The sequence below is a fragment of the Gymnoscopelus microlampas genome (assembly GCF_963454915.1).
Source record: "Gymnoscopelus microlampas genome assembly, chromosome: 16".
In the NCBI taxonomy this organism is placed as follows: Eukaryota; Metazoa; Chordata; class Actinopteri; order Myctophiformes; family Myctophidae; genus Gymnoscopelus; species Gymnoscopelus microlampas.
In genome coordinates, this window is record NC_139953.1 from 31,129,176 (window position 1) to 31,154,607 (window position 25,432).

The 25,432-nt window shown below is 41.0% G+C and overlaps 3 protein-coding genes across 4 annotated transcripts in view; 2 read left to right on the forward strand and 1 right to left on the reverse strand.

Annotated features, from left to right (window-relative positions):
- Window positions 1-279: 279 nt before the first annotated feature.
- Window positions 280-4,725, forward strand: emc7b (ER membrane protein complex subunit 7b). Its single transcript, XM_084082950.1, has 5 exons — window positions 280-676; window positions 1,534-1,653; window positions 1,770-1,908; window positions 3,000-3,080; window positions 3,796-4,725. Exons 1-5 carry the CDS (start codon window positions 429-431, stop codon window positions 3,940-3,942), a joined length of 735 nt encoding a protein of 244 aa, XP_083939076.1. The 5' UTR covers window positions 280-428; the 3' UTR covers window positions 3,943-4,725.
- Window positions 4,726-7,045: 2,320 nt separating this feature from the next.
- Window positions 7,046-8,532, reverse strand: chrm5b (cholinergic receptor, muscarinic 5b). Its single transcript, XM_084082500.1, has one exon. The coding sequence runs from the start codon at window positions 8,515-8,517 to the stop codon at window positions 7,132-7,134; it is 1,386 nt and encodes a 461-aa protein (XP_083938626.1). The 5' UTR covers window positions 8,518-8,532; the 3' UTR covers window positions 7,046-7,131.
- Window positions 8,533-9,386: 854 nt separating this feature from the next.
- Window positions 9,387-25,432, forward strand: part of aven (apoptosis, caspase activation inhibitor) — a 34,415-nt gene continuing 18,369 nt past the window's right edge. For both annotated transcript variants that reach the window (XM_084082806.1, XM_084082807.1), the window contains exons 1-2: window positions 9,387-9,576; window positions 12,534-12,708. In XM_084082806.1, coding sequence (XP_083938932.1) covers window positions 9,400-9,576; window positions 12,534-12,708 — 352 coding nt within the window. In that variant the 5' untranslated portion in view covers window positions 9,387-9,399. The remainder of the gene's footprint in view (window positions 9,577-12,533; window positions 12,709-25,432) is intronic.

The following is a 25,432-nucleotide window of genomic DNA, read 5'->3' on the forward strand; positions in this document are numbered from 1 at the left end:
CAAATGGACCCACAGGGTCCATTCAAGCACTCTCAAAGTTACCGACAGACCTGTAAATAAGTAATTTAAGGCTGGTAATATTATTGGCCTCTGTCCACTTAACTCATTATTATTATTATCATCATTATTATTATTATTATCATTATTATTTGTATTATCTAAAAATAACTTCTGGACAGAAACATTTACAGGTTGTGTTTTTGTCCCCGGCATTGTTGTCAATAAAGCTTCATTTTTTGACCCGTGACGTCATTATTTTCGACACATCCAGCTGATGCAGAAACGCTGCTGCTAATAGTCGGAAGAAGGAAACCATCAAACCAACGGCCTGGCTGCTCTGGAGAACACAACACACACAGGCCTAGATGTTCACCAGCATATAGTCAACACGTAACGGTTGTTAGTAATACAAAAAAAACTGCGACAAGATGTTGCACAGGGCTAGAATAGCGCCGTTATGTCTTCTAGTGCAGTCTCTGTTCGTGTTTGCGAGCTGTTTCAGTGACAACATGGAGCCGGGGCCTAGCGGCACAGGTGTCTCAGCACAGCCCAACGGAGGAGGAGGCGATCGGTTCAAGATCGAGGGAAGGGCCATCGTTCCGGGCGTGAAGACGCAGGACTGGGTCTCCACGGCCCGGATCCTGGTGGAAGGGGAAGACTTTGTGGGCTTTTTGAGGTAAGAAAGAACCCGGGGAACCATATCACTGTCTGTCGTCGTACAGCGAACTAACTAACCACCATCAGGCTAACCTAGTGTTAGCTTTGTTAGCATTGTGTATGTGCTACTCTGTCTCTGTAGCAACACGGCAGATTGCTGACTTGTCTATTTCCTCATTCTAAAAAATCATTTTTTTTACGTCAAGGATTGATAAGCATCAGGTCACGGAATGTTTGATAAGATGTATATCTCTGGAACGAGCCTTGGATCAAGACTATCATCGATATATTTTATCGAGTCTGACTTATACTTTCGTATTTATGATAGATATGCTAATGCCAAAGTCGATTAAATACATCTATGATTGTCTTGATCCAAGGCTACTCAGGGATCCTCGTCTACACTGTCGTGTTGATGATGTATTGTTTATTATTGTCTTTAAATGTCTCCATGAATTGAATACACAGGACCACAATAGAAACAAGGCTATCCTTTTAGCACCGTTATCCTTTTAGCACCGTTGTATAGTCGTTCTACTGTACTATTTGCAAACTGTTAATGCAGTATTCAGTCCATCAATCAATGTTAATTTGTTAATCTCCTGTATTGTCATACTGGTCAAGCTGTGTAATCTATCGGCCTCTTGGCCAGTTCACACTTGAAATAGAGACTTCAGTCTCAAAGTGGGTTTACTGGTTAAATAAGTATATATAATAACTAATGCAAGAGTGTATAAATGGGTTCTCGAGGGTCCATTTGGTTCTTTTTAAAGAAATGAAAAAGAGAGTCATGCTTAGCATAATGATTGCGTAGTGAGAAAATGTCATTGTTATGAATCGTGACAAATTGACTATGAAACCTTTGTTTTTCTGCAGAACCGATGGGAGTTTCGCCGTGAATGATGTCCCTTCAGGATCTTACGTTGTGGAGGTTGTGACACCTGCATATAAATTTGAACCAATACGTGTGGACATAACCTCCAAAGGGAAAATGAGGTAAGGCCCTGCATAGGTGGCTCATATTCAAACGCAGACAGTGTGGTGTGTCATTGTAAGCTTCTCTGCTGTATGCTTCAAGGCAACTTGTTTCTAAACTGCAAGCCATTTCATAGGGCACGTATTGTGAACTACATCAAGACCTCTGAAGTCATCCGCCAGCCGTACCCCCTCCAGGTTAGGGCCAGTGGCCCACACACCTACTTCATGAAGAGGGAGACCTGGGGCTGGACAGATTTCCTCATGAATCCCATGGTAAGTATTAACATTGTACTATCAACTTCCTGTGTAGTTTGTATTGTTCATCAGTGGTGTAGAAACAATTCAGATGCTCACATATTCATGTTGGAGGAAGGCTGTACTCATCTTTGTCAGGACCAATAGGCTATAGCGATAGGCAGTTTGATTTTCCAGTGTGGTCTTGTTGAATACTTACCCACTGATGTTGCTGTTACACTGACTTCACCTAAAAGGTTGATTTTTTGGGCGTCTTTTTAATGCTTTTGCTTGATTGCATAAGAGTTTCCCCTCATTATTTTTTAAGATGGTACATAAAAGACGTTTTCACATTATTAGTTAATGTAAATTGTAAAAGTAGAGCGTCAAGATGGCAAGGTCAGAGAGAGGGAATGACCTTCAACACAGTTCTTGAACTGAATTGGGCAGGGCGCCACATCACATTTAAATGTAATTATAATTTGGCATCAGGGCCTGTATTTATCAAGCTCCTCAGAATCACTGTTGCTGAGCTGTGATTGGTGTATACTGTAGCAGTGTCGGCTGAGCTGTGTAGTTGACTATAATTGGTCTTGTTTTGGGGGACTGTGATAGGTATAGCAGCATCAGCTGAGCTGTGTAGTTTGCTGTGATTGGTCTTCTTTTGTTGGGACACGCATGCTTAGACAGCTGGCACCTCACAGAGTAAAAAAAAAGATTACCTAAGAATAATTAATTTTACAATTCCCACTGTTAAACAATATTATCATATGCAATTCTGGGTAATTCATTCACATTTTAAATAGTGGGCTAGATTTGGATGTAGACAGAATATATAAAATTCTGATGAAGCAAGATGTATTGTTTTACATTTTCTGGCACTTAAGTTTTAGGGGCTTGATAAATACAGGTTTGGGCCTGAAAAGCCTAAAATCAACAATAGATAAAAAAAAAGTCTGACTGGAATTGTGCTTGAAATATGATTGATGTAGTAGTTACATTTGTGTTGATTCTTGTCTATGAGATTGGTGTACCAGTTAATGTTGCCATGCTATTGACAGACTTCGCATTGACGCTCACAGTCATGTGCTTCCTGTTCGTCTAATTGCTTGTTTCCATTTCATCTACAGGTTATGATGATGGTTCTTCCACTGCTGATCATTGTCCTGCTTCCCAAGGTTGTCAACACCAATGACCCAGAGATGAGAAAGGTAAAGAAAGACCTCATTGACTCACAGTTATAGACCGCAGAGCAAGAGATAGGAGCGAGCAGGGAAAGAAGGAGACTTATCTGTAGAGACAGATGAAGGACAAGGTGCATGCATGTCAGCTAATGAAAGACCTACAGAAATAAGAGGCATATGATGAATGGATTAAAAAAATAGAACAGGAGTCAATTGATGGAGATAGACATTAATTCTGAGTAGACGGCCAAGGAAAAAGCAGTGAGAATTAAAATAAAAAATTAAAATGAGCATGTGACTTTAAATTATGATAAACAGCTTGTGATTGCTATGCATTTAGTGTTTGTTTACTAGCAAAACGGCCTTTATTTTGAATAAAAACAGTCTTAAGAGACCTTACATATACAGTATTTGTGCAGCCATAAGCCCCTCCAACCAATCCCTGACATTTGGCAACCTTGCAATTGCTTTAACCATGACTGATAAGGAAGGATTGCCGAATTAAGGACCTTTTACATTTAATAACTTGGTCTTCAATTTCCACTAACATTGGTATTAAACAGTCTTAAATAGTCTTACATTTTAAGTGCTGATACCTGCAGGTACATGTATATGTGAGCCTTTATAATACTGCATACCTGTTTAGTGGTTTATGTAGTCTCTGTAGTACTTCAGAATCCTACATTGCAAGCATTTGAGTACTTGCACTATAGTGACGGTTTGTTTACACCCTTCTCTACAGGAAATGGAACAGTCCATGAACATGCTGAACCCCAACCCCGAGCTGCCAGATGTCTCAGAGTTCATGACCAAGCTATTCTCTGGCTCAAAGGGCTCTAGCAAGCCAGCAACCAGCAAGGGAACCAGGCCAGCTGTGAAACGGAGGTAGTACTGTACCGTACCACCTCCTAGATCTTCCTAAAGAAGCCCTAGTCTTGCCATGGAAGAATTCAGAAGATTCTTTTTTTTTTTTTTTTGCTTGGGTCTATTGTACAGTTTTGTTTTTGTTTATTTTTAAAAGGGTCTTTTTTCCCCCAATTAGTCTGGGTGTCTAATATTAAAAAAAGAAAATTACTGAGCGAAGCTGTAAGATGTTTTTGCACTGCACTGTAAACAATCTCCATGCAAAAGATACACAGAAAAATCCTGAATATTTAACTTTTCGAGAGTGTAGAAGTGGAGCCATGAAGGTCCATTTTTACACTCATCGTTCATTTGATGTACATAGGTTTGTAACTTTGACTCTCGTCCATGTGGTGTAACCTTCATCTCGCTGGATGGACAACTCTTCCAAGCTAACCTTTTGGTGTGCATTCTCTCTGCTGCTGCCTGTCAGATTCATATTGTCAGTTCTACTTCAACTAGTTGAAAGAGAACTTATATCAATATTCAGATTTTTTCTTTTTCCTTTTTCCGAGTTGATTAATACGACTGTGAATGAAAATTAATTGAATTTTAACTATAATTAAAAAGACTTATTTAAATGAGAAAAATAAATTGTGATGCTATTACAGATGTGTTTTCTTTATTGACTGAGGTTAGGGGTATGGATTTGATTTGTTTAAGTATAATATTAATAATAATATAATTCAGTTCATTCATATGGGCTACTGCTGAGCACCTGTAAAATAAGAGTTAAATAAGGGGCAAAATAAAGGACTTTACAAATGTGTGTGTGTGGCCTGGGCAATCTATTGATATGAATCTAGCTTTTGTCTGGGATTTGGGATATATATTGTGATATGTCATAAGTGTTGTCTTTTCATGCTTTTAACCCATTTAGACCTGAGGCCGATTCTAAAAACGCCTTCTAAATCCTGACCCAAGTTTTCTGTAGAAAGAAAATTGCTGTGTATGTGTGTGTGTGTGTGTGCACACACACACACACACACACACAGAGCAACAGCTAATGTTACACAAAGGTGTTCCCGGATTGAAAGGTAGGTAGGTAGCCAAGTCCAAATAGGCTGCATTATTATGACTATATAGTCATGATTACTGATCATTATCAAAAACTTTGTGTAAATATTTTGTGAGCCCACTAATCATTCACACAATATCTATTTCTTGATGTGGTCAAAAATATTGTGATTGATTTTGTCTGTCACCCAGCCCTTGTGAGTGTGATGAATGGCCTCAGAGCGTAGTTGAGGGAAGGCACTCAAAGCTCCAGGGAGGTCAGATGTGGTGATGACTTATCTCTTGGTGCAGGAGAAATCATGTTGATGTAATGCAGACCAACTGTGTAAATAGAAATAAAAATAGAATGAAGCCTTACCCTGCGTTTTAACAGCGGGCAATACTGGGCGATTCTCGGGCGATATTGCCCAAAATATAAAGAAAGTCTATGAGAGCCGGCGATCGGGCGAAGCCGGGCGATATCGTCCAAAAGATGGATTTTCTTTATCTTTTTGGGCGATATCGCCCGGCATCGCCCAGAGTTGCCCGCTGTTAAAACGCACCGTGAGGTTAGCTGCTGTAGCTCCCTCTGAATCCAATTGAGGATTCTCCCTACAGGGAATTCTAAGCTCTGCTGTGCTTTGGTTTCCATGTACAGTACAGTAAGTGAAAATAGTTCTACAAGCTCACAGAGGCATTATGAGCTTGTAGATCGGCTATTTTAAAAAATAATCGTGCATCTCAGGATCAACATGGGAACTGCGTGATTCCAGTCTGGATCTTGGACTTGATGTGGCGGACACTCCATATTTGGGCAAGATTTCAGGCAGCCGAATCAGAGCCTTTGACTTACATTATGAAATTATAATAAAATATAAAATGTGGAAGAAGTTATTGGAGGTACTTCTGTGGCCTACTGGCAGTGTGCATAAGAATTTGCATTGATCGGTCCAGTGGCATGTGAGATAATTTGTGGACACAGACCCTCTTATAGATGGCTAGACTCCTGCAGAGTCACGCCATAAAAAACAAAACAGTACAAAAAGGTACAAGTATGGAATGCCTTTCCTCTTCATGTTGATCAACATTTTTATTGAAAGTGAAATTGAAAACTTATTGAAAATAATCAGTGTGACCAAGTGACAAGTCTAATGATTTTTTCTTTACTGTATTTCTTTTTAAATTAGTACACACACAGTGTCACACAATACTTAGAATAGAAGAAGAAATCACAAAACAATTCTTAAACACTGAGATAAACGGGCAGAGCTCAGCAAGGAACATTTCTCTTCATGTTCTAAAGGACAGTGCAATGATTTACAACAGCTTCAATCGTCTCAGAATTCCCAATGCGTCATGGTGTGTGTTACTGCCACATAATTACAGTTCTGAAATTACAGCCACATTCCCAAAAGAGCTAGAGAGTGATCAACAAACAATCATTGCCATGTTGTTTCCACGGTGAAACAGTAAACGTTGGACAGATAAGCATTTAGCCCTTCAATCAAACATCAAATGGAGTAGCTCGGGTTTAAAATTGTGTCACTGAGGACATAAAGAAAACATTCACAAAACACTGATATACACAAGGCAATTTTCATACACTTAAAACATAATTAGAAACTGAAAGGCTTTCTTTCATACTGACACCACCACATCACACGTGGTGGTGTCAGTATGAAAGAAAACATAATAGTGCAAGTAAGGAATCCATGCCTCTGCTTTTGATATCCCCCTCTGGTTATTCATTTTTATCACCGGTGGGTCTATGTTTTATTCCGGCTTGAATACACTGTAGACCAATAGGTTTGATATTTATGTTTGATAATGTCACAATTTAACACTTTAATACAAAATATGTAAAAAAACAAACATATTTTGGGTACATTTGTCAACATAAAAAACAAACAAACAAACATTAAATTAAAAAATATTGAAAAAAAGCAGATCTACAAGCTCTCAACGCATCACATTGCAACGTGTTGTGAGCTTGTAGATGGGCTATCTTCGCTATTTGTGGTACAACGTAGGGCTTAAGTGGTAAACATAATCCCCCCCCTCGCTTTTTTTCTTTTCTTTTCTTTTTTTACAGATGGAACCCTGCATACAACGATGTAAACTGAAAATGAGCAGTGGCCATATATCACTCAGAAAAGAAGAATCTTATTCCAGTGCCGTATCAGTTAATTCTACTGTTGATGTTGGGGTTTTGTCCACACCAGACCAGCTTGTCCTCTCCCCTCTTCCTGCTCCACTGGCAGAGTAGCAGCATGCGGAACGTCTTCTGGAAGGTCTTGTTGCACAATGCGTAGCACATGGGGTTGATGGTGCTGTTGACGTAGCACAGCCAGTAGCCCAGGTGCCAGAGGGACACCGGGATGCACTCCGAGCAGAAGGTGGAGATGAGCACCATGATGTTGTAGGGCGTCCACGTTAGGATGAACGCCAGCAGGATGGCGCTGAGGGTCTGGGCCGCCTTCTTCTCCTTTATCAGCACCAGTCTCTTCCTCTTGGTGATCTGGCTCTTCAGGACTGGGTCCATGGGCTTGGGCGTGGCGGTACTGGAAGGGGAGAAGTTATTGACCACGTGCTCTGTTTCAGTGGGACATGGAAGTGTGGCGGCTGGGTCTGTGTCCTTGCCTTTCGACGCAGGCTTGAACTTATATGAGATACCCTTCTTGCTGCTCTTCTTTTGGGGACCGGCAAAATACCCATCTTGTTCATATTCCGTTGCCTGGCCGTTCTTACTACTCTGCCCGTTACCTTGATCTGTGAATGACCCCTGTGTGGTTTCTATGGAAACATGATGCTCTTCCTCCTCAGATGAGGTGTAGCTGTTGAAGGAAGTGGCCTGGTCTGCCTTGGCCCACACCTCGTCTGACCTTGTGGTGGTCTTGGTGGCATTGCTCTGGTTAGAGGATGACCAGGAAGCCTGGTTCCTGTCCCTCCTGTCACTGGTGAAATGAAAGCAAGACCTGAGTTTCTGTGGTTTAGCTCCCTCAGAGACGTCAGACGGTGCAAGCCCCTGGAGCTCCGCCAGGTCCTTTGTGCGTCTCTCCGTCTCCTTGTAGATCCGGCAGTAAAGGATGGTCATGACAGAAACCGGGATGTAGAAAGCGGCAATGGCTGTGCCAAATGTAATCACTGGTTCAGAGAAGAACTGAATCTGGCACTGGTCGGGGGGGACTTGTCTTTCACCCACAATGTACTGCCAGCACAGAATCGGTGGCGCCCACAGCACAAACGACACCAGCCAGGCCAGGCCAATCATGATAGCGGCTCGTTTTGGTGTCCTTTTGGCTCTGTATGTTAGTGGCCTTGTGATGGAGAAATACCTGTCAAAGCTGATAACTAACAAGTTCATAACTGAAGCATTGCTGGCCACGTAGTCCAGCGCCAACCAGAGGTCACATGCAAGGTTTCCCAAGGACCAGTATCCCATTAATATATATGTGGTGTATAAGTTCATGGACAACAGTCCTATGATTAGGTCCGCAAAGGCCAAGCTCAGCAGGTAGTAGTTGTTCACAGTCTTCAGTTGGCTATTAACCTTGAAGGACAACATCACCAACACATTACCGACAATAGTTATCAAGCTGACGATTGCAGACAATGTAGCTATGGTGATAACCTCCCATAGGCTGTGGGCGAGAGGCTGGGTGTTTGATGTGTTGCCATCCAAAGTGGTGTTTAGCAGACCATTGGCAACCATGATGGTGGTTATTTTGTCTACTGTTACAATGTGCAGGTAAGTGAAACGCTTTCTTCTGGATCCATGAAGAATTTCCCCAGGTCTCCCTGAAATAGAGAGAAAATAACAATGAAAAATTATTTAACGTGGCCTTTAACAGGCCTTATTTGCCCTTTGTTTCCCTATGTCTCTCACACGCGCGCGCGCACACACACACACACACACACACACACACACACACACACACACACACACACACACACACACACACACACACACACACACACACACACACACACACACACACACACACACACACACACACTTTGCCTGAAACACACTTTGCCTGTCAAAGCAACTTCTGTTCAAATGTTATGCTTTTAGCTTTAATGTCTTACAGTACCATGGCATGTACTGTTTACATTTCTGACTGAGAAAGTATTCAATCAATCAATCAAAGGAGCTTGTAATAAGCCACAACCCATGGGGTTTTTACACACACACGCACGCACGCACGCACGCACGCACGCACGCACACACACACACACACACACCATACACTAAATTGCATGCGGAACAAAATAGGGGGCTAGCGTTTTTAGCAGGACGTTATTCAAGGTAACACCCATTCACAGCAGTGTCGGCGTTACAGTCTAAACTGTCCGCTTCCATCACTTACACACATTCAATTCAACAACAATCATGGAGGGACGACCGACCACGGCGGCCAGAGGAGGTAGAGGAGGAGGAGGTACAATGAGTTGGAGAAGAGGAGGTGGTGGTGGGAGTGGGGGGAACGAGGGTTCAGGTGGAGGCCGTGGCAGAGGAGGAGGAGGAGGCCACCACCGTGGTGGTCGTGGAAAAAGCCTAAGGGACCATCACCGCGGGCGGGGACGTGGAGGAGGAGGACACCATGCAGGCTCCCATCACCGGGTGAGAGGGACTTGTGTTATGAGTGGACCAAAGCACTGTTGTGTAAAGTAACTCAGTACATTTACTCAAGTACTGTACTTGAGTAGGAGGTACTTTTACTTTACTAAAGTATTTCCAATTTTCAGTACTTTTACTTCTACTCTACTTTTTCCTCCACTATTATTTGAAAACTTTAGTTACTTTAGTTACTACTTACTTTGTAGATTTCATTATTGTTACAAAACACACTAACCACTTCAGCCCTATTTCGGCCATTCGGAAATGGCCGAAATTAGCCCACAATGCGTCGCGAATGCGGCATGTATAAGCTTGTAGATCTGCTACTATTTTCGTTTCTTGTGAAACGGGACTTTCTGCACAATGAGTACTTTTAATTTTGGGACGGGTATTATTTTGATGCAGATACTTTTTACTCAAGTACATTTTTAATACTTTCAATTGTAACAGTACTATTTCTACATTGCACTATTGAATATATCATAATAGCTAGCTGTTTACTCATTTTGTTTTTATTCTTGTTTATTGTTTTCATTATTGTTTTGTTTTATGTGCAGTCCTTTGGGACATGAATTGTTGTGATAGTGTTCTCTAATAAAATGTGCACCAGCCCAGTGAAGTGACAGGTGTCATTAATTACCACTCACCAACCGCTGAGTGGTGTAAAGCACATACAGTCAAAGCACAAACAGTATTCTGAATCAGATCAAGTCCCAATCTGTGATGTGTTTCTTACAACAGAAAATATGAAAACAGCTGTCTACTCCTTTGTTTTTATTCTTGTTTATTCTTTTCATTATTGTTTTATTTTATGTGCTGTGCTTTGGGACATGAATTGTGTATGAAATCTGTAATAACGTTTGCCTTGGCTTGACTGTATGTGTGGAATGCACCAGAGGGAATGCACCAGCCCTAGAATTCTGTGACAGGTGTCATTAATTACCCAATCGTCTATTCTTCTTTTCCTTTGGCTGTTCCCTTAAGGGGTCGCCACAGCGAATCATCTGCCTCCATCTCACTCTGTCCTCTGCCTCCTCTTCTCTCACACCAACTAACTTCATGTCCTCTTTCACTACATCCATAAATCTTCTCTTTGGTCTTCCTCCAGGCCTCCTGCCTGGCAGTTCCAACCTCAGCATCCTTCTACCGATATACTCACTATACCTCCTCTGTACATACATGTCCAAACCATCTCAGTCTGGCCTCTCTGATTTTATCTCCTAAACATCTATCATGCGCTGTCCCTCTGATGTACTCGTTCCTGATCCTATCCATCCTTGTTACTCCATGAGAGAACCTCAACATTTTAGACTCTGCTACCTCCAGTCGTGTGCCCCATATACACGTACGTGCTCACTGGAGAAAATGCGGTGTGAAACTCGTGGAAAAGTGGAGCTATAACTAAATACACGTTTTCTGCCAGAACCTTCAAATTGATTAGCCTTGGATCAAGACTATCATAGATGTATTTGATCGATTTTGACATTTGAAGTCAGACTCGATAAAATACATCTATGATTGATAGTCTTGATCCAAGGCTACAAATGGATATGAAACTAGATGACAAAATACACACGCAACGCTACAACTTTTAATGCTGCCGCGATGACTCGCCAACGCAGGAGGGCATAGCCATAGGAGTGATCTATTGTATTGCTGTGTATGGAATACATTAAATCTATGTAATAGCACAGCCATTCTAGGGCTATTGTGGAATGCACACGATGAGACTAATTTGCATTACCATTTGCATACACATTTACTGACCACATTAATAAAATTCATTTTTTTACTGAAATCAATTAAATGAAATGTTATGAATTAGGGTTGGGGTTATATAGGGTTATATTTTGTGGATTACCTATCAGCATACCAGTAGGGTCAGCCTCAGGCCTCAGTGTAAAAGTGCTCTCAGAATGAAGTCGGTGGTTCAAAAATGAATTGATCACAATACCCAGAGCTATTGATTAAAGAGAACCATCTTCCCTGGAGCTTTTTACACTGCAGGGCGGGTTTTCTTTTTCCATCTAGCCCAGGGCTAATTGTGTCATTAATCATAGGAAATTGGCTCATTTGCCTGCTAAGTCTTAGCTGTGACTTGAGCCCATGGCTAGTTGTCCTAGCTACATAATTCTATCAGGCCTTGAGTTTCCAAGAATTCTAGAGTTTAGCCCTGAGCTAGCAGAGGCAACATGTAAATGAGCCCAATTAGCACTGGGCCATTTAACTGAGGCTTAAAAGATGTGTGGTTGGAGGAATAACCCTTATTTAAACATGAACGTTTAGACCCCTATGTCTACCTTGTTAATCACATTAACCCATAATGGGTGAACATTTGGAGAAAATAGCCGATCTACAGCGTCACATTGTGAGCTTATAGATATCTTCGCCGAAGACATTTGGTGTATCAGGAAAGAAGGAGGGGGAGCCAAGGATAGATCCATGGCGGATTCCGGTCAACAACATTAAAAAAAAGGGCTTTAAGTAGGCCTGTCACAATTATTACATAATCACCTAATCGCAATTATTTGAGATAATCGCAATTATTTTTTTGCATAATCGTCGTGATCGTTTCCATGTTGAAAGATTTTCATATACAGTATTTTCAAACATTTACAAAAATAGTGAAAATACTATAGCAGATCTACAAACTTTCAATGGCTATTTCCACTATTCATAGAAATTATAAAGTTATTCTTATGTCATATAATAATATTATATGACAATTAGTTATTTGTCATACAATAGTATGCCCTATGCACCTTTAGTTTTACGAAGCCTAAAAACAGAAATGTAATTTTCATTCATAATGTTCCAATGACAAACGCAATGAAATCGTTAATCGCAATTATTTGAGTGACAATTAATCATCAAGTAAAATATCATAATCGTGAGTCGTGACAGCCCTAGGTTTTGTTTTAAGTGATTTTAAGTTTGTGTTGTGATGTGTTCTCCGTCAGGGTCCGGATGACGGAAACGACGAGGAGCTGGAGGACGACGGTATCGAGGAGACGTTTTCCAGGAGGAAACTGGAGTCCAACTGGGATCGATACGCAGAGTCTGAGCGGGAGGAAGCTGCTGATGACACTCCCACTCAGAAAGGAACTGACTATCATGTGCTGCTGGGGTCAGCAGGTAAGGCTTTAGCTGGAGGACAACCTAAGGGTTTTGTTTGTTATGTCAACCACTCTTCTACACAGTAAAATCCTGAGTGTTCATTTAACATGGAGAAGGTGCAAATGTAACCAAAATGGTATGGGTCCATTTCTCATTACATTTGTACACGCTCTGATGAATTAACAACACTGTGGATTTTACTGTGTTACCAGCTGTGTCTGTCTTTCCTAAGTACAATCCACAATATTGAGATGGGAAACACATCGAAAGCAAATCTAAGTTTTACACTCTATAACCCAAGGAAAGGGCTGAATTGAAATGAAATGCAAGAAGAATAGATCAGAGAGAGCACTCAAAACAATTGTAGGAGAGGACGTTGACCAAAACAACAGTGCACACCAAAGCAACTCCTTGCAACATGATGCAACTACTTGCAACCATTATCCCCAATGACAGTTGCATTGGTATGGACTGGCTTTAAAACTGTTTTGTTGCAAGGAGTTGCGACTAGTTGCATTGGTGCAGTCTGGCCTTTAAAAGGGCATATTATAACAAAATGTTTTTGCTATAAGTATTAAATGTTTTAAATGTCTTCTGCTGTGTGTGCATGTGGAAGTATTTTTGTTTTGCTTATGTATTTCACTGCAACTGGGAAAATGTACGGGTCCTATTCAATTTCTCAGTACATACATCTGTAAAAGAAGTAGGATAATCTACTCTGAATGGTACATGTCATGCACCGCATCTGCCCATCAAGCAGATTAGGCTTAGTTCTACTCTTTGTACGTAATTTGGGCAAAGTGGAATGGCTGTATAGCGTATTACCCTTGATGAAAGTTCTCTAGCGCAGTTGTTGTTTTTACTATATTGACAGAATCTGCTTTGTTTGCACTTGTGTATGTGCAAAACATCATACAATGAAAATGAATTGTATTCCTAATTATGGTCTCTCACCCAGGACTATCTTACTGTAATCCTTATCCTACTCCTACCCTATTATAATAAACCATCTTGAATCTTAAAATGCTATAAAATGAAGACAGCTCTGTCTGTCTGTAAGTCTTCGTCCAGTTTTCCCCTCAGTGGGTTGACCAATAGATCTGATATTGCACATAGGTATTGACCATTGGCATATGCAGTGACTGAGGAAGCAGATATTTTACTTTTTCAAAATTTAAGTTGTGTATTAGCATTTTTGTGAACTCTGTCACTCAATTGTCTCAACTGTCTATGACTATTACTCATCCATTGAAATGCATTTTTTAGGGTTGTGGGTTGACCAATTGATTTGACATTGCATTGACCACACATTGACCATTGGCAAATACAGGGACTGACAAAGTTGATTGTATTAGCATATTTGCCACAGGCTAAGGGATCTGTAGTCACATAGGCCAGAAGGACTGCCATACCATGGGTTTATTGGTTGTTGATTTGCTGTCGTGGTGATAGTGGTAGGGTTGTGTGATTTGGGCCCTGCTAGTGGTGGAGATGGGGGGGGGGGGGGGGTCGTCGAGTGACTCACGGGATCAGTGCCAGGGTTAATTGATCAGAGGTTGTTTCCAGTTGTCTAATTGTACTCTCCTCTTTAGTAGCGTGCTGGGCCTAGCCTCGGGGCTATACACATTACACACACAACGCCAGCAGATAGAGAGAAAGCTCAATGGTGCATTTTATAGGAAAGGACTGATTTAAATGCATAGCAAACAGCAGACCCAGCAAGGCAGCGCTATATTTGGCACACTACTATACTACTGTGTTGTTGTTCATGTACATGCCTGGAGGCCTGAAGGACCTGTCTAATGGACTGACAAAACGGTGTGAATCTTGTGATATACGCCTTGTTCAAGTTCAATGATAACAACTGTTTAGACTGAAAGTCTCATAAAAAAAAGTGATGAAGACAACGGAACCACGCGAAGAGGAGCATACTGTAAATGACATCAGGAGAGCAGAATAGATGTCATGATGATTGCAGTGAGAGGTGTTGGTGCTGGGCACAGCAGGCCGATGTTATATAACATACACTATATAGGCCTAGGGGATAGTCATGAGATATTAAAATGTATCAAGAAGGGAAGAGAGAGACTAGTAAGAATCTGGATTGTTGATTTAGAATACATAAGGGTTTATTGCTTTGTAGTGTTAATTTAGACAACAAAACTGTGTGATACGATCTCACAATATATATTTAAAAAAATCCCACCATACCATTACAATGTTGACAGTACCCTTCCCTAGCACAAACCCCTGTGGTTCTCAAGTCAGTAGCTGTTCTCTTTAATTCACATCAATCACACTTCACACTGCACTAACCCTCCCTCTCCTACATCATCGCAGTGGATTGTCTACTGAGATGCAGGGCTAAAATACAGACTAGATGTCATGTGTCGTCAGTATTTAGGCCATCTGATTTGTTAAAAGTTGCACTTTTCTAGCTGGAACCGTGACCTTTCTTTCTTATCTTGGTTTGTTTGCATGTTTCAGTTTTGTTTTAGTATTTTTTTCTCATGGTTTGACTTTATGCCTGCCAGTAACTGTACCATGATGTGCCAGGACAATATCTGTCTCTTGTGAGCCTCTACAATGACCAAAGAGTTCAAACGTAATATTTATCTTTAGCACTTTAGTAGCGCCTCCTGTATTTAGTTCAGTTCACTGGAACCTCCTGTTGTGTGAGGAAGGTATTTCATAACAAAAAGGATCTCTCACCCATCAAATGAGAGTGGTGTAGTCATTGGTTTAAATACAAATGCAGGGCATCATTGTGCCCTCTTTACAGACAGCAACAGCATTATGCAGACAGCTTTTATTTTTGAAACATTTTTGAGTTTTTCTTCTACTCAGGACGAGTGGTTAAGCAATGAAATGTTTTTAGAGGTAACGTCAAATGTGTGAGTAGTTTGACTCCTATCACTCTCATCCGTCAGAGCTTTGCCCACTTGTTAGATTAGTCATGCTGTACAGCGTGTGTCGGGCGCTCTCCCAAAGGCAGTTCAGTGTATGTGGGAGGGAGATACTCTCAAGTGGCGTTTGTTTTCCGGGCCACTTAAAGCCCTGTAATCAGGAATTGTCCACTGAGCATTTTTGCTTGTATAGTTGTGTATATACAGTACTACTAGACAAGGCCCTTGGTAGGGTTTAATAACTCTAGCTTTTGTTCAGTTTATCCTGCCAGGATTCGTTAGGTTCAGCTGTCGTTTATTTCAGGACAGTGGATTTCTAAGTGCGGGCTGCGGTCGCCGCAGGGGGCCGCCAGGGAGCGTCTGGAGGGCCAATTGGAAAGGAGAGGGAAAATAAAAAAAAACTACTTGTTGGTGTAACTAAGAGATTTGCAGAGATGCCAGTGCAGTGAGCAGTCAAAATGTGCACCGTTGCCAGTGACGGTGATCTACACACTTACAGGCGGCTCAGTTGACGTTTCCTGATAAAGAAAAACATAAAAAAAAACAAATACCTAGTTTTGCATCCTTTTAGACACCTGTCATGCATGCATCTAATGTGGAAACTGACACCATACGGAACTTATACATGAAGAAGACCCAATCTGTGAATGACTATCCACTGCCTTTGATGGATATTTTTAATCAAGCAATGTTACGGATTCCATGTGAGATGGGGGCTTCAGGAGGTTGTTGCTTTGCTTAGTAACATGTACTTGCTTTGTAAGGGCTATTTTAAACGATGGTGTTGCATGCCGAAAACAGCAGACCTACAAGCTCAGTGATCTTGTAGGTCGGCTATTTTTGTTGTGCGACACCATCGTGCGACAAAGTATGAATTGGAATTTAGACACTAAATCCTAGCTCATCGACCCATGACCCTAATTATTAATTGCTTCATAATTTCACATATACCGGTAGTGGATAGGAAATTCTAGTAGTTAAAGCTGTAGGCCAGTGACTTACTTTTCACACATATTTCCATTTGCAAACAAGTGGTACCCCGGACTATCTTTTCAGAGAAGTCGGAGCACAGTTTCGCAACAGTGCAGTGGAGGTAGGTGCTCGACTGGAGCATCTCTGTAGGCTTATTTCTAATGAAGCTGATCTATTCTTGTTTTAACGGATTCTTCTGATTCCAGATATTTGTATGGTGTGGCTCTGCAATAGGCTAGCCATCTATGACAGGGTCTGTGTGTTTGTCTGTCCGGAGCTAATCCCGCAGACCACTGGACCGATTACTGGACACTGGACAGTTTTACAAGTCAGGGGGGCTGTGATAGCACTGAGACCTTTTCCAAGTTTGGAGACGTACGTCGTGGACGACTTACATCATTAGATGACGTCACAGGCTGGTAACATGATGTCATGAGATCCACATTATAGCAATGCTTTCTATGTAGATCCATCCACATCATTTCCTAGTTCTTTGATTGGTGATACAATAAAACAGCACTGTTGATTGTGTTTTAATCTTAACACTAATATGGCTCTGCATATTATTATTATCATTATTATTTGTATTATTATGCCCCCCCCCATGCAATGACTCATTTTCTAGTTGCAGGATCTTCACTTAAGCCCCCCCTCTCTCATTCAATTATCCCAGAGCAGGGTGATATGGACAAAATCAAATATCACAATATATTTGACCAAATACCTCTATCAATATTGTGACGATAATATCGTATTGTGACGATAATACCATAAGAAGAATTTCAAAAACGTCTAAACGTCTAATGGCTCATCTATAAGCTCACAACGCATCACGATGCGGTAAGTTGTGAGATTGTAGATGGGCTATATGTGCTATTATTGATGATATGATATCAATATGATATTGATATATTGCCCAGCCCTAACCCCAATCCTCTTGTGTTTAATGAAAAAAGAAACCCGTAATGGTCAAATAAGGAATTTGACTTGAACTGTAGGCTATGTTGATTTCTATTGTTTGGTAGTCACTGAATAACTGTTGTGTACCTAGCCCTAGTGCTAATCCAAACACTCCTAAGTGCTTCTGAATGCCAATTCTATTATATAAGCCTTTCATATCAAGCCAGAAAGGATATATTTAGAGACTATAGTATGTTTTGAGTCCCTATTCTGGGCACGTCACAGGTGAATATTCAGCGAAAACAAGCTCACAACGCGTTGTTGAGTTGTGAGCTTATAGATCTGGTATTTTCAGCAAAGGGATTTGGTGGAGAGGGAACAATTTGGCAAAAATGTGACGACCATGTCACATGGTCGTCACATTTTGGGGTCCCCCAGGGGTTTATACTGTACATTGTACTGTACAGTGTACATTGTACAGTATAATACCACAGTATAGTCATGTGATGCATGCTTTTGAGAGGAAAGCTTGTCCCAGACTTGAGAACTTTTTGTCACAAGTGGCATTTTAATTGACCATGACTGTATTGGTTCCATTAGAACCCAGTGGCCATCATCAAGCCGCCGTAATGAGTTGCCTTCGAGCTATTGTGTCAAGTCTTGTCTGTCCATCAGCTGGGGTTGATTGTGCTGTCGTTGCTAGTGGTAACGCGCACACACACACACACACACACACACACACACACACACACACACACACACACACACACACACACACACACACACACACACACACACACACACACACACACACACACACACACACACACACACACACACACACACACACACACACACCGTATTTGCCCTCGTCTCATCTGCACGCGGATGTGGCCGCATGTGTGATTGTTGTTCTGGCTGGGCAGTTGTTGAAGAACCAACGTCATGTTACACATTAGCACAAGGATCAATCCACCTCCCCCGCAGCCGTAGTTTACCAGGGCCACTAATGGGCACCTATCAGGACTAATTCCTAATGAGACTAAAGGAAATCACATTAAAGCGTTCAGTGATTCACCTAACTAGATTGACAAGTACAATGGATGTTTCCCCCCCAACAAACAGAGATGAATAGTCTCAATCACAGCATTCGTTTTTAAGTTCTAGCCTTGTTATGGATACTTGATTGGCCATTCCAGAGTGGAAGAAGGAATTCATAACCAAAGCACAGCATGTGTGCGTAGGTTAGGTTTGACTCATTATAATTGTGCAAATTACGCTGGTACTGTAGGTTAATTGGACATGTAGATGAAATACACTGCTTGGTATTGGTCTCTTTCCCGTTTCTACCTTGGTACAAGTCATGGTTCTTAACCATGTAGGAAGCCCTATTTTCTACTTTGTTGTACGATGGTGTTGCACGGTGACAATAGCCGATCTACAAGCTCGAAATGTGTCGCATCACAACACGGTGAGCTTGAAGAAACTTTTGTGGATTTTTTTTTTTAAATGTTTGAAGATTTAATGCTATTATGCTCCTCTATAATGACAATAATAGGGAAACCAGGTTGAAAGTGATTAAAGGCTAACCCAACATGTTGCTATTCTTTGTTCGAGTTGTACTGTAAGTCTCCACACTTCAGAGAATGCAATAGAACAAAGGTGCGGCTGCCGCCGGTACTACCTCCATGATTCGTCATCCCCATGCTTCTAATATATATAACATAAATTAGTAAATTCTCCTCAAACACTGCATGTCCTTCCAACTTGATTTAAAATGATAAACATTTGAAATGTGTTAACATTTCTTAGATTTTTTTTAACAGCAACATATTTTGTAGCAAAACACTGAACAGATTATATATATACATATATATATATATATATATATATTTAAAAAAATAAATAAAATATATATATATATATTTTTTTTTTTACAGTAAAATATTTATTTCAATACAAATCAAATTTCAGTGTGAGCTGACAATAAAGTATTTGTATCGTAAATATCATAAACCTAGGTTTATTAGTTCAATTAAAACATATTGGGATCAGTTGAGTGTTGTCTAATTGCCTGCATGGTATAGGAGTTGAGTCAAATAGAGAAGAAACTCACCCCTTTATGGCTCCAAAAGCATTCATATAACAGGATCCTACAGCAGCAGAGGGATGTTGTCTTTGTCTTTGATTCACTGTTTTCCTTTACCTCTGCTTCACTTCAGTACAGTGGCTCCTTACTCCTTGAGCCTGTGTCAGTGCTTTCTGTGACTCTCTCTCTCTCTCCTTCTCCCTGTGTTCGCTCCACACTCTCCTTGGCTCTGTTTCTGTCCTTCCCTTATTCTCTCTCTCTCTCTGTGTCTGTGCGTGTCTCTCTCTCTCACTGAATCATTTCCCATCAAACAAAGCTGGAATCCACAAGTGTCTGTTCAGGTAGGTTATATCACACAGGATGGTGTGATCACCCTTCCCAGACATTGAGTAAATTTGCCAATGCCATCCTTTAGGTGAAGCTGTCCTTCAACATTTGTGCCGTAAAACCAAGAGACCAGGTTGATCATTTGATAGAAGGCTACACACAGAAGCCATTTGACTTCACAAGAGTCCAGAAGAATTAATTATTCGTCCCCGGGGTCCGGTACTGGTCCGACACCTTTTTCTTCCCAGCAGAGTGGGTTAACCACAAAAGCCGCATCAATGTCCTCTGTGGGATGGAAGTACAAGTGTAACTGTAAGCGCCTGCATGAACTCATCTTATCACCATCTTCTCTGAAGAACCAGAAGGAGCAGACAGCAGTTCGAGTCGGCTCAGCTTAGATTTAACATTATTTGTAAAGTTTGCAGCCCGGTGCTCCATAGGTCGGATGACGTCTTCTACCTGACTTCTGTGGCATCTGGCTTTGCTGCCTCTTGCACTCACCACAGCACAGCGTGTCTCAGATAGATGGAGCTGTGAAGAGAAACTCCCACAGGGCCTGAAGGCTCGTCATGTATCAGGAGGCACTGAGCAACATGACACACTTGTGTGTGTGTGCGAGAAAAGACTATGGGGAGTAGGGCTGTCAAAAGAATATTCGATATTCGAATATTAGTCGAATATTGGGAAAATATGTATATTTGAATATGAAAATTAATATTCGAATTAAAAAATAATAATAATAAAAAAAGTGTTTTTATTGTTATGTTTATTTGACAGGGACAATACAAAAAACAATGTATGAAGTTATAAAAACAACAAAAGATATTTTTTATTGGATCCGAGCACTCGATACATTGTTTTTTGTACTGTATGTCAAAAAAAAAAAAAAAAAATCTTTTGAAAAAAAAAATATATATCTTTTTTTTTAATAATATTCGAATATCTGCACATTTTAAAGACCAATATTTGAATATCATTTCTGAGGAAAGTTGACAGCCCTAATGGGGAGTGGCAGTGAAAACGATGGCTTATTACAAGCACCTAATATTTGAACAGCATATGGTTTGCCAGGCAAAGCTGTCGGCTACCTCTACTGCTTATAAACCAACTGTGCTTCATCTGTGAGCCTCAATTGTGCGCCCCACGACCCAATATCCAGGCCCATTAGCCCCCCCACCGGCCAATCTTATCAGACTGACTCCAAGCTATGTATCCTACTATAATCCTACTATCCTACTATAATTCTAGTAACCTCTGTGCGTGCGTTTGTAGTGGTGGTGGTGGTGAAGCTACCCGGTTCTCCCCACTGGCTGGACCAATTGCTCTGATTTTGCACACAGCCATTGACCATTACCATCTGAACTTAACTGTGAAGCCCGTTTTTCAATTTAATCAAATCTCAGCTTCTTATTAGCGTTTTTGTGTCAAAGAATGTCGTCCCATAGCTGCGGCTGCCCAGCTATGGGACGAACTGCCTCCCGGGTTGCCAGATCATGTGCGCATATCCCCCCACGGATGCGCTGCGCCGACTGGGTATGGTCTAGTCTACCATAATTACTGCAATAGACACACAACTAAACACAAATGGCCATGGATTCACAGTGCCTCACCGGACTGCAGGTTTAGATAATAGATAGGAAGTCTAATGATTTATATCATGTGCACTCGAAAATACTCAACTGCCATAAAAAAGAAGAAACACAAACACCACTCAAGCACCCCAATGCTTTCAAAATATTGCTTCTTCTGTTTTGTGTGTGTGTGTGTGTGTGTGTGTGTGTGTGTGTGTGTGTGTTTAAAAACCCCATGGGTTGTGGCTTATTACAAGCTCCGTTGATTGAGTGAATACTTTATTAGTCAGAAATGTAAACGGCACATGGTACAGTAAGTCAGACATTAAAGCTAAAAACCCTAACACAAAAAGGTTGTAGGGACTAGTATTTGGACAGAAGTTGCTTTGCCAGGCAAAGCTCTCAGCTGCCTCTTCAAGGCTGCTTGCAAACCAATTGTGCTTCATCTATTTAGTGCTCTATCCTACATTCAATCGTGATGTGTCAGCTATGCCTGAAACTTTTCTATTAGCTAGACTTGTGGTCACAAGGCTTTTGATTATTTGTGTACTGCACATTACAAGGGCAGTCAGTCTTTCAGCGAGCTGGGGTCAAGTTGAGACTAAACGTTCATCATTTTATTATATCCTCTAACGTGTTATTCCTGGTTGTGTAAGAACTGATGTATTGTAGACGGTACATCAGCAGAATGTCTGTGATATTTACATTTATATAATTTGGCCTTTTGAGTTGTTCTCCTAACTCAGGAGACAGAATGCATATTCAATTCAGTCAGTTACCGGAGTCACGACTCGTCAAGAGAAGAACTATGTACATTTAATGCACATGGGTTGTTTAAAAAATGCATATACACAGTAGATCTAGCCATGTAACTGCATTTAATTCAGTTTTTAAGGTGTAGATGTGATCTATATTTTGGTAGAACATGCTTTCCCCTCCAGTTCCTTTTAGCCTCAGTAATGAGTTGTGTGCATTAACATCATTATAGGAATGAGGATAAACATGGAGTAGATCAATCAATACCTACAGAGAGATCAATTGATATTGACAGGGTTTGGTCAAAGATGATAGCCCCTTTGTGTACATGCACTGCTTACGGCTACGTCCATTTCAGGTTAATAATTTTATTAGTGGATGTTTTTTTCCTTCAGTAGCTATTTCACCTTTCAGACAACCAAGCAATGTCCACTGTAGTTGACAGCAGCTGGACAAATGCTCCTGACACAATGAGACTATCCCAGGGTCACATGTTACACAACATACCATCAACGTCACATAGAGTTGTTCAGGTAAGCTCAAGGGCCAGTGTTATGTTGGCTCATCTTGCCCACTGTGAAAGATTCAGTTTGTAATTCTTGCGCTGAAAGAAACCATTCTTGATGTGAATAATGAGTGTTATGTGAAGCAGTCTCAATGTTTCCAACTTGCGAAGGTCAAAGTATTCAGTATAGTCACAGTTGCTCTGCGTTATTCAATCGGTATAATGGAAGATTTTGTGACAGTAGCTCATCACATTCCCATCCCCACACCCCTCGGTATTGATTAAAGCTTCACTATTTGTCTGCACTCCTTTTTAGAGCTACTGTACTGCATGTCTTGCCTCAGCAGCAGTCTGTATGATTGAATTGATTGCAAAGGCGCTGCACTGCATGTTTGTGTGAACATCTTTTTCATGCGCTCACGTCTTTGTGATGGTGATGAGACATTGAGGCAGGAAGACCGCCTGGAATGGACCACCAGGCCAGCTGAGCACAGTTATTGATCTTCGGGAGAATATACTATGGACCCCTATGAAAGCTAGAATAATGAGACGTGTAATGTCCACAGCTCCATGTCTGTCCATTAGGTACATCACAGGCCTCCTCCTACACACTTGGCCTCTGTGATGCTGCAAAGGTATCCTGGTCCTATTAAACACTACTGTATGTTGGTGGAGGTCATGGCCTTAAAGGATACTGCCAATGTTTTGTTCAACTTTGTCCTATGATCGACTAAGTAAGAAAAATATGACAGGTTTCACAATAGTGAATGGGCTGTTGTGTGAGGTTATGGAGGGAATATACAGCATGAGTCCGTCAACATGGAGACATTATGAAGTATTGCGGTCATGTTATATGTTGTTAGCTCGCCCGCATACATGTGTTGCAGGGCAAAATGTGTTTGTCAGTGGGAATGATCAGTAGGCTGCCCCAAAGAGATGATCAACTTTTGGGTTGATAAGGTCAAGGTCACAATCAAGGTTAAAGTCAATATTACTGTAATTAAATGGTCATATGCCAGGAATGCAGAGACCTGGAACAGAATATGCTGGTATGGGCAGTTTATGCATCCCTTTGTGGGTGTTTTTGTTGTCTTTCTTTTTTCCCACATTTGTTTTACTACATGCATTGACTGATGATAAAGGAATCAGTGACGCACTACTGGCAGAATCCTTTTGTCATTGATAGGGTGATATTGTACATCATTACAAATAATCACATTTATGAGCTGTGCATAAAGGAGAACTTCACATCCTATCGTTTATGGCTGCCCGCTGAAAATCGACGATTCAAGTAGTCAGTTCAATACCCCGTAATCGACGGAGTTTCTTTGATTTGTAATTTTTTTGTCTGTTGATTTCTCCCTAATAGTTAGTTTCACCTATTCTAAATTAATCTACCTGCTTCCAGTAGACTCCGGTTCCAGTAGATTTAAGAATAAAACGCCTGTTGAGTGATCATGTTACAGGTTTCCAATGGTGTTAATCAAAGTTGCTCTTATTTTGAAATCCACCCAGTTTTCTTGACGCTGGTCAGAAATAAACAAATAACAACAGACATGGATTAAACGCAAGACTTTGGATCAACTTGGATCACAATGTACATGCCATTGAGGTTTTCCGATCCTTACTTAAAACCCACCTATTCTCTTTGGCTTTTGATTGCACTTGATCCTCTAATGTGTTTTAACAATGTACATATTTGGGGGACGACAATAACTCTAAAATCAGTCATTTTATGGTATGGTTCTATGCTTCAATTAAAGATAATTGGGGATGTGTGCTTCAAACCTCCCACACTGCCTCACTTGTCTTGCCGTAAATAACAATAGTCGTGCTTGATAATGATGGTCCATTAAGCCCTCTAGCAGATGCATGGTTCCTAAAAGCCTTTTTGATTCATCACAACTGTTGTCCACCTCCAGCTTTATCACTTTGCAATGGTGTTGATCTCAAACAGCTCATTAGCTGTTTCAATAATAATCCAGTAGCCCATGCCAAAACTCTGTGGATTAATTACCCAGATGGCCCTGCCATATAATGTTGAATCGATCCCTCTAGTTAAATATTTCTCTAGACCTACTATACAGCTTGACCATGTCAGCTTGACCATGTGAAGCTGTATAGTATGGAATTTCCTGAACTGGCCCAATTAGAGAGTAATTGGGCCTTTTGATAAGCCCCCAAGTGGCCTAGCTTCACAAAGGAACTTGACCTTAGTCTTGGATGGATGACAGTTATTAAAAGCCTGAAGTACAGCAAAAGCCCAGTTAACTCCCAGCCATTTGTACCTGACATCTTCACAACAACATAAGGCGGCCGTACTAAAATAGCTCCCCCAGTGGAATACGGCAGCCATTCAAATTTATTCAGCTTTTGTTTGCGTCCCCTTGATTGCCCTGCATAGCTCATTCACTGTATAAACAGTCACCCAACACGTCACTCACAAAAAAATAGGGAGGTAGCAGTGTGTAATGTGTATAGACAAAATGGACAAAGAGTTGGATCCATTTTATAATTGCTGTTTACTTGGTCATACAATTCTAGGCCTTTCTCTGCTTTCAAGCCAGCTATCTATCACCCAGCGGCTGTCTGTCCTTAAGCTACTGTACTCTAGCCACAGGGAACAGCTACACCATGGGCCATTTCATTCATCCCAACTGAAATGTTCCTTCAGCTCTACAATTCATAGTATATACTGCCATAACCTCAATGGTCT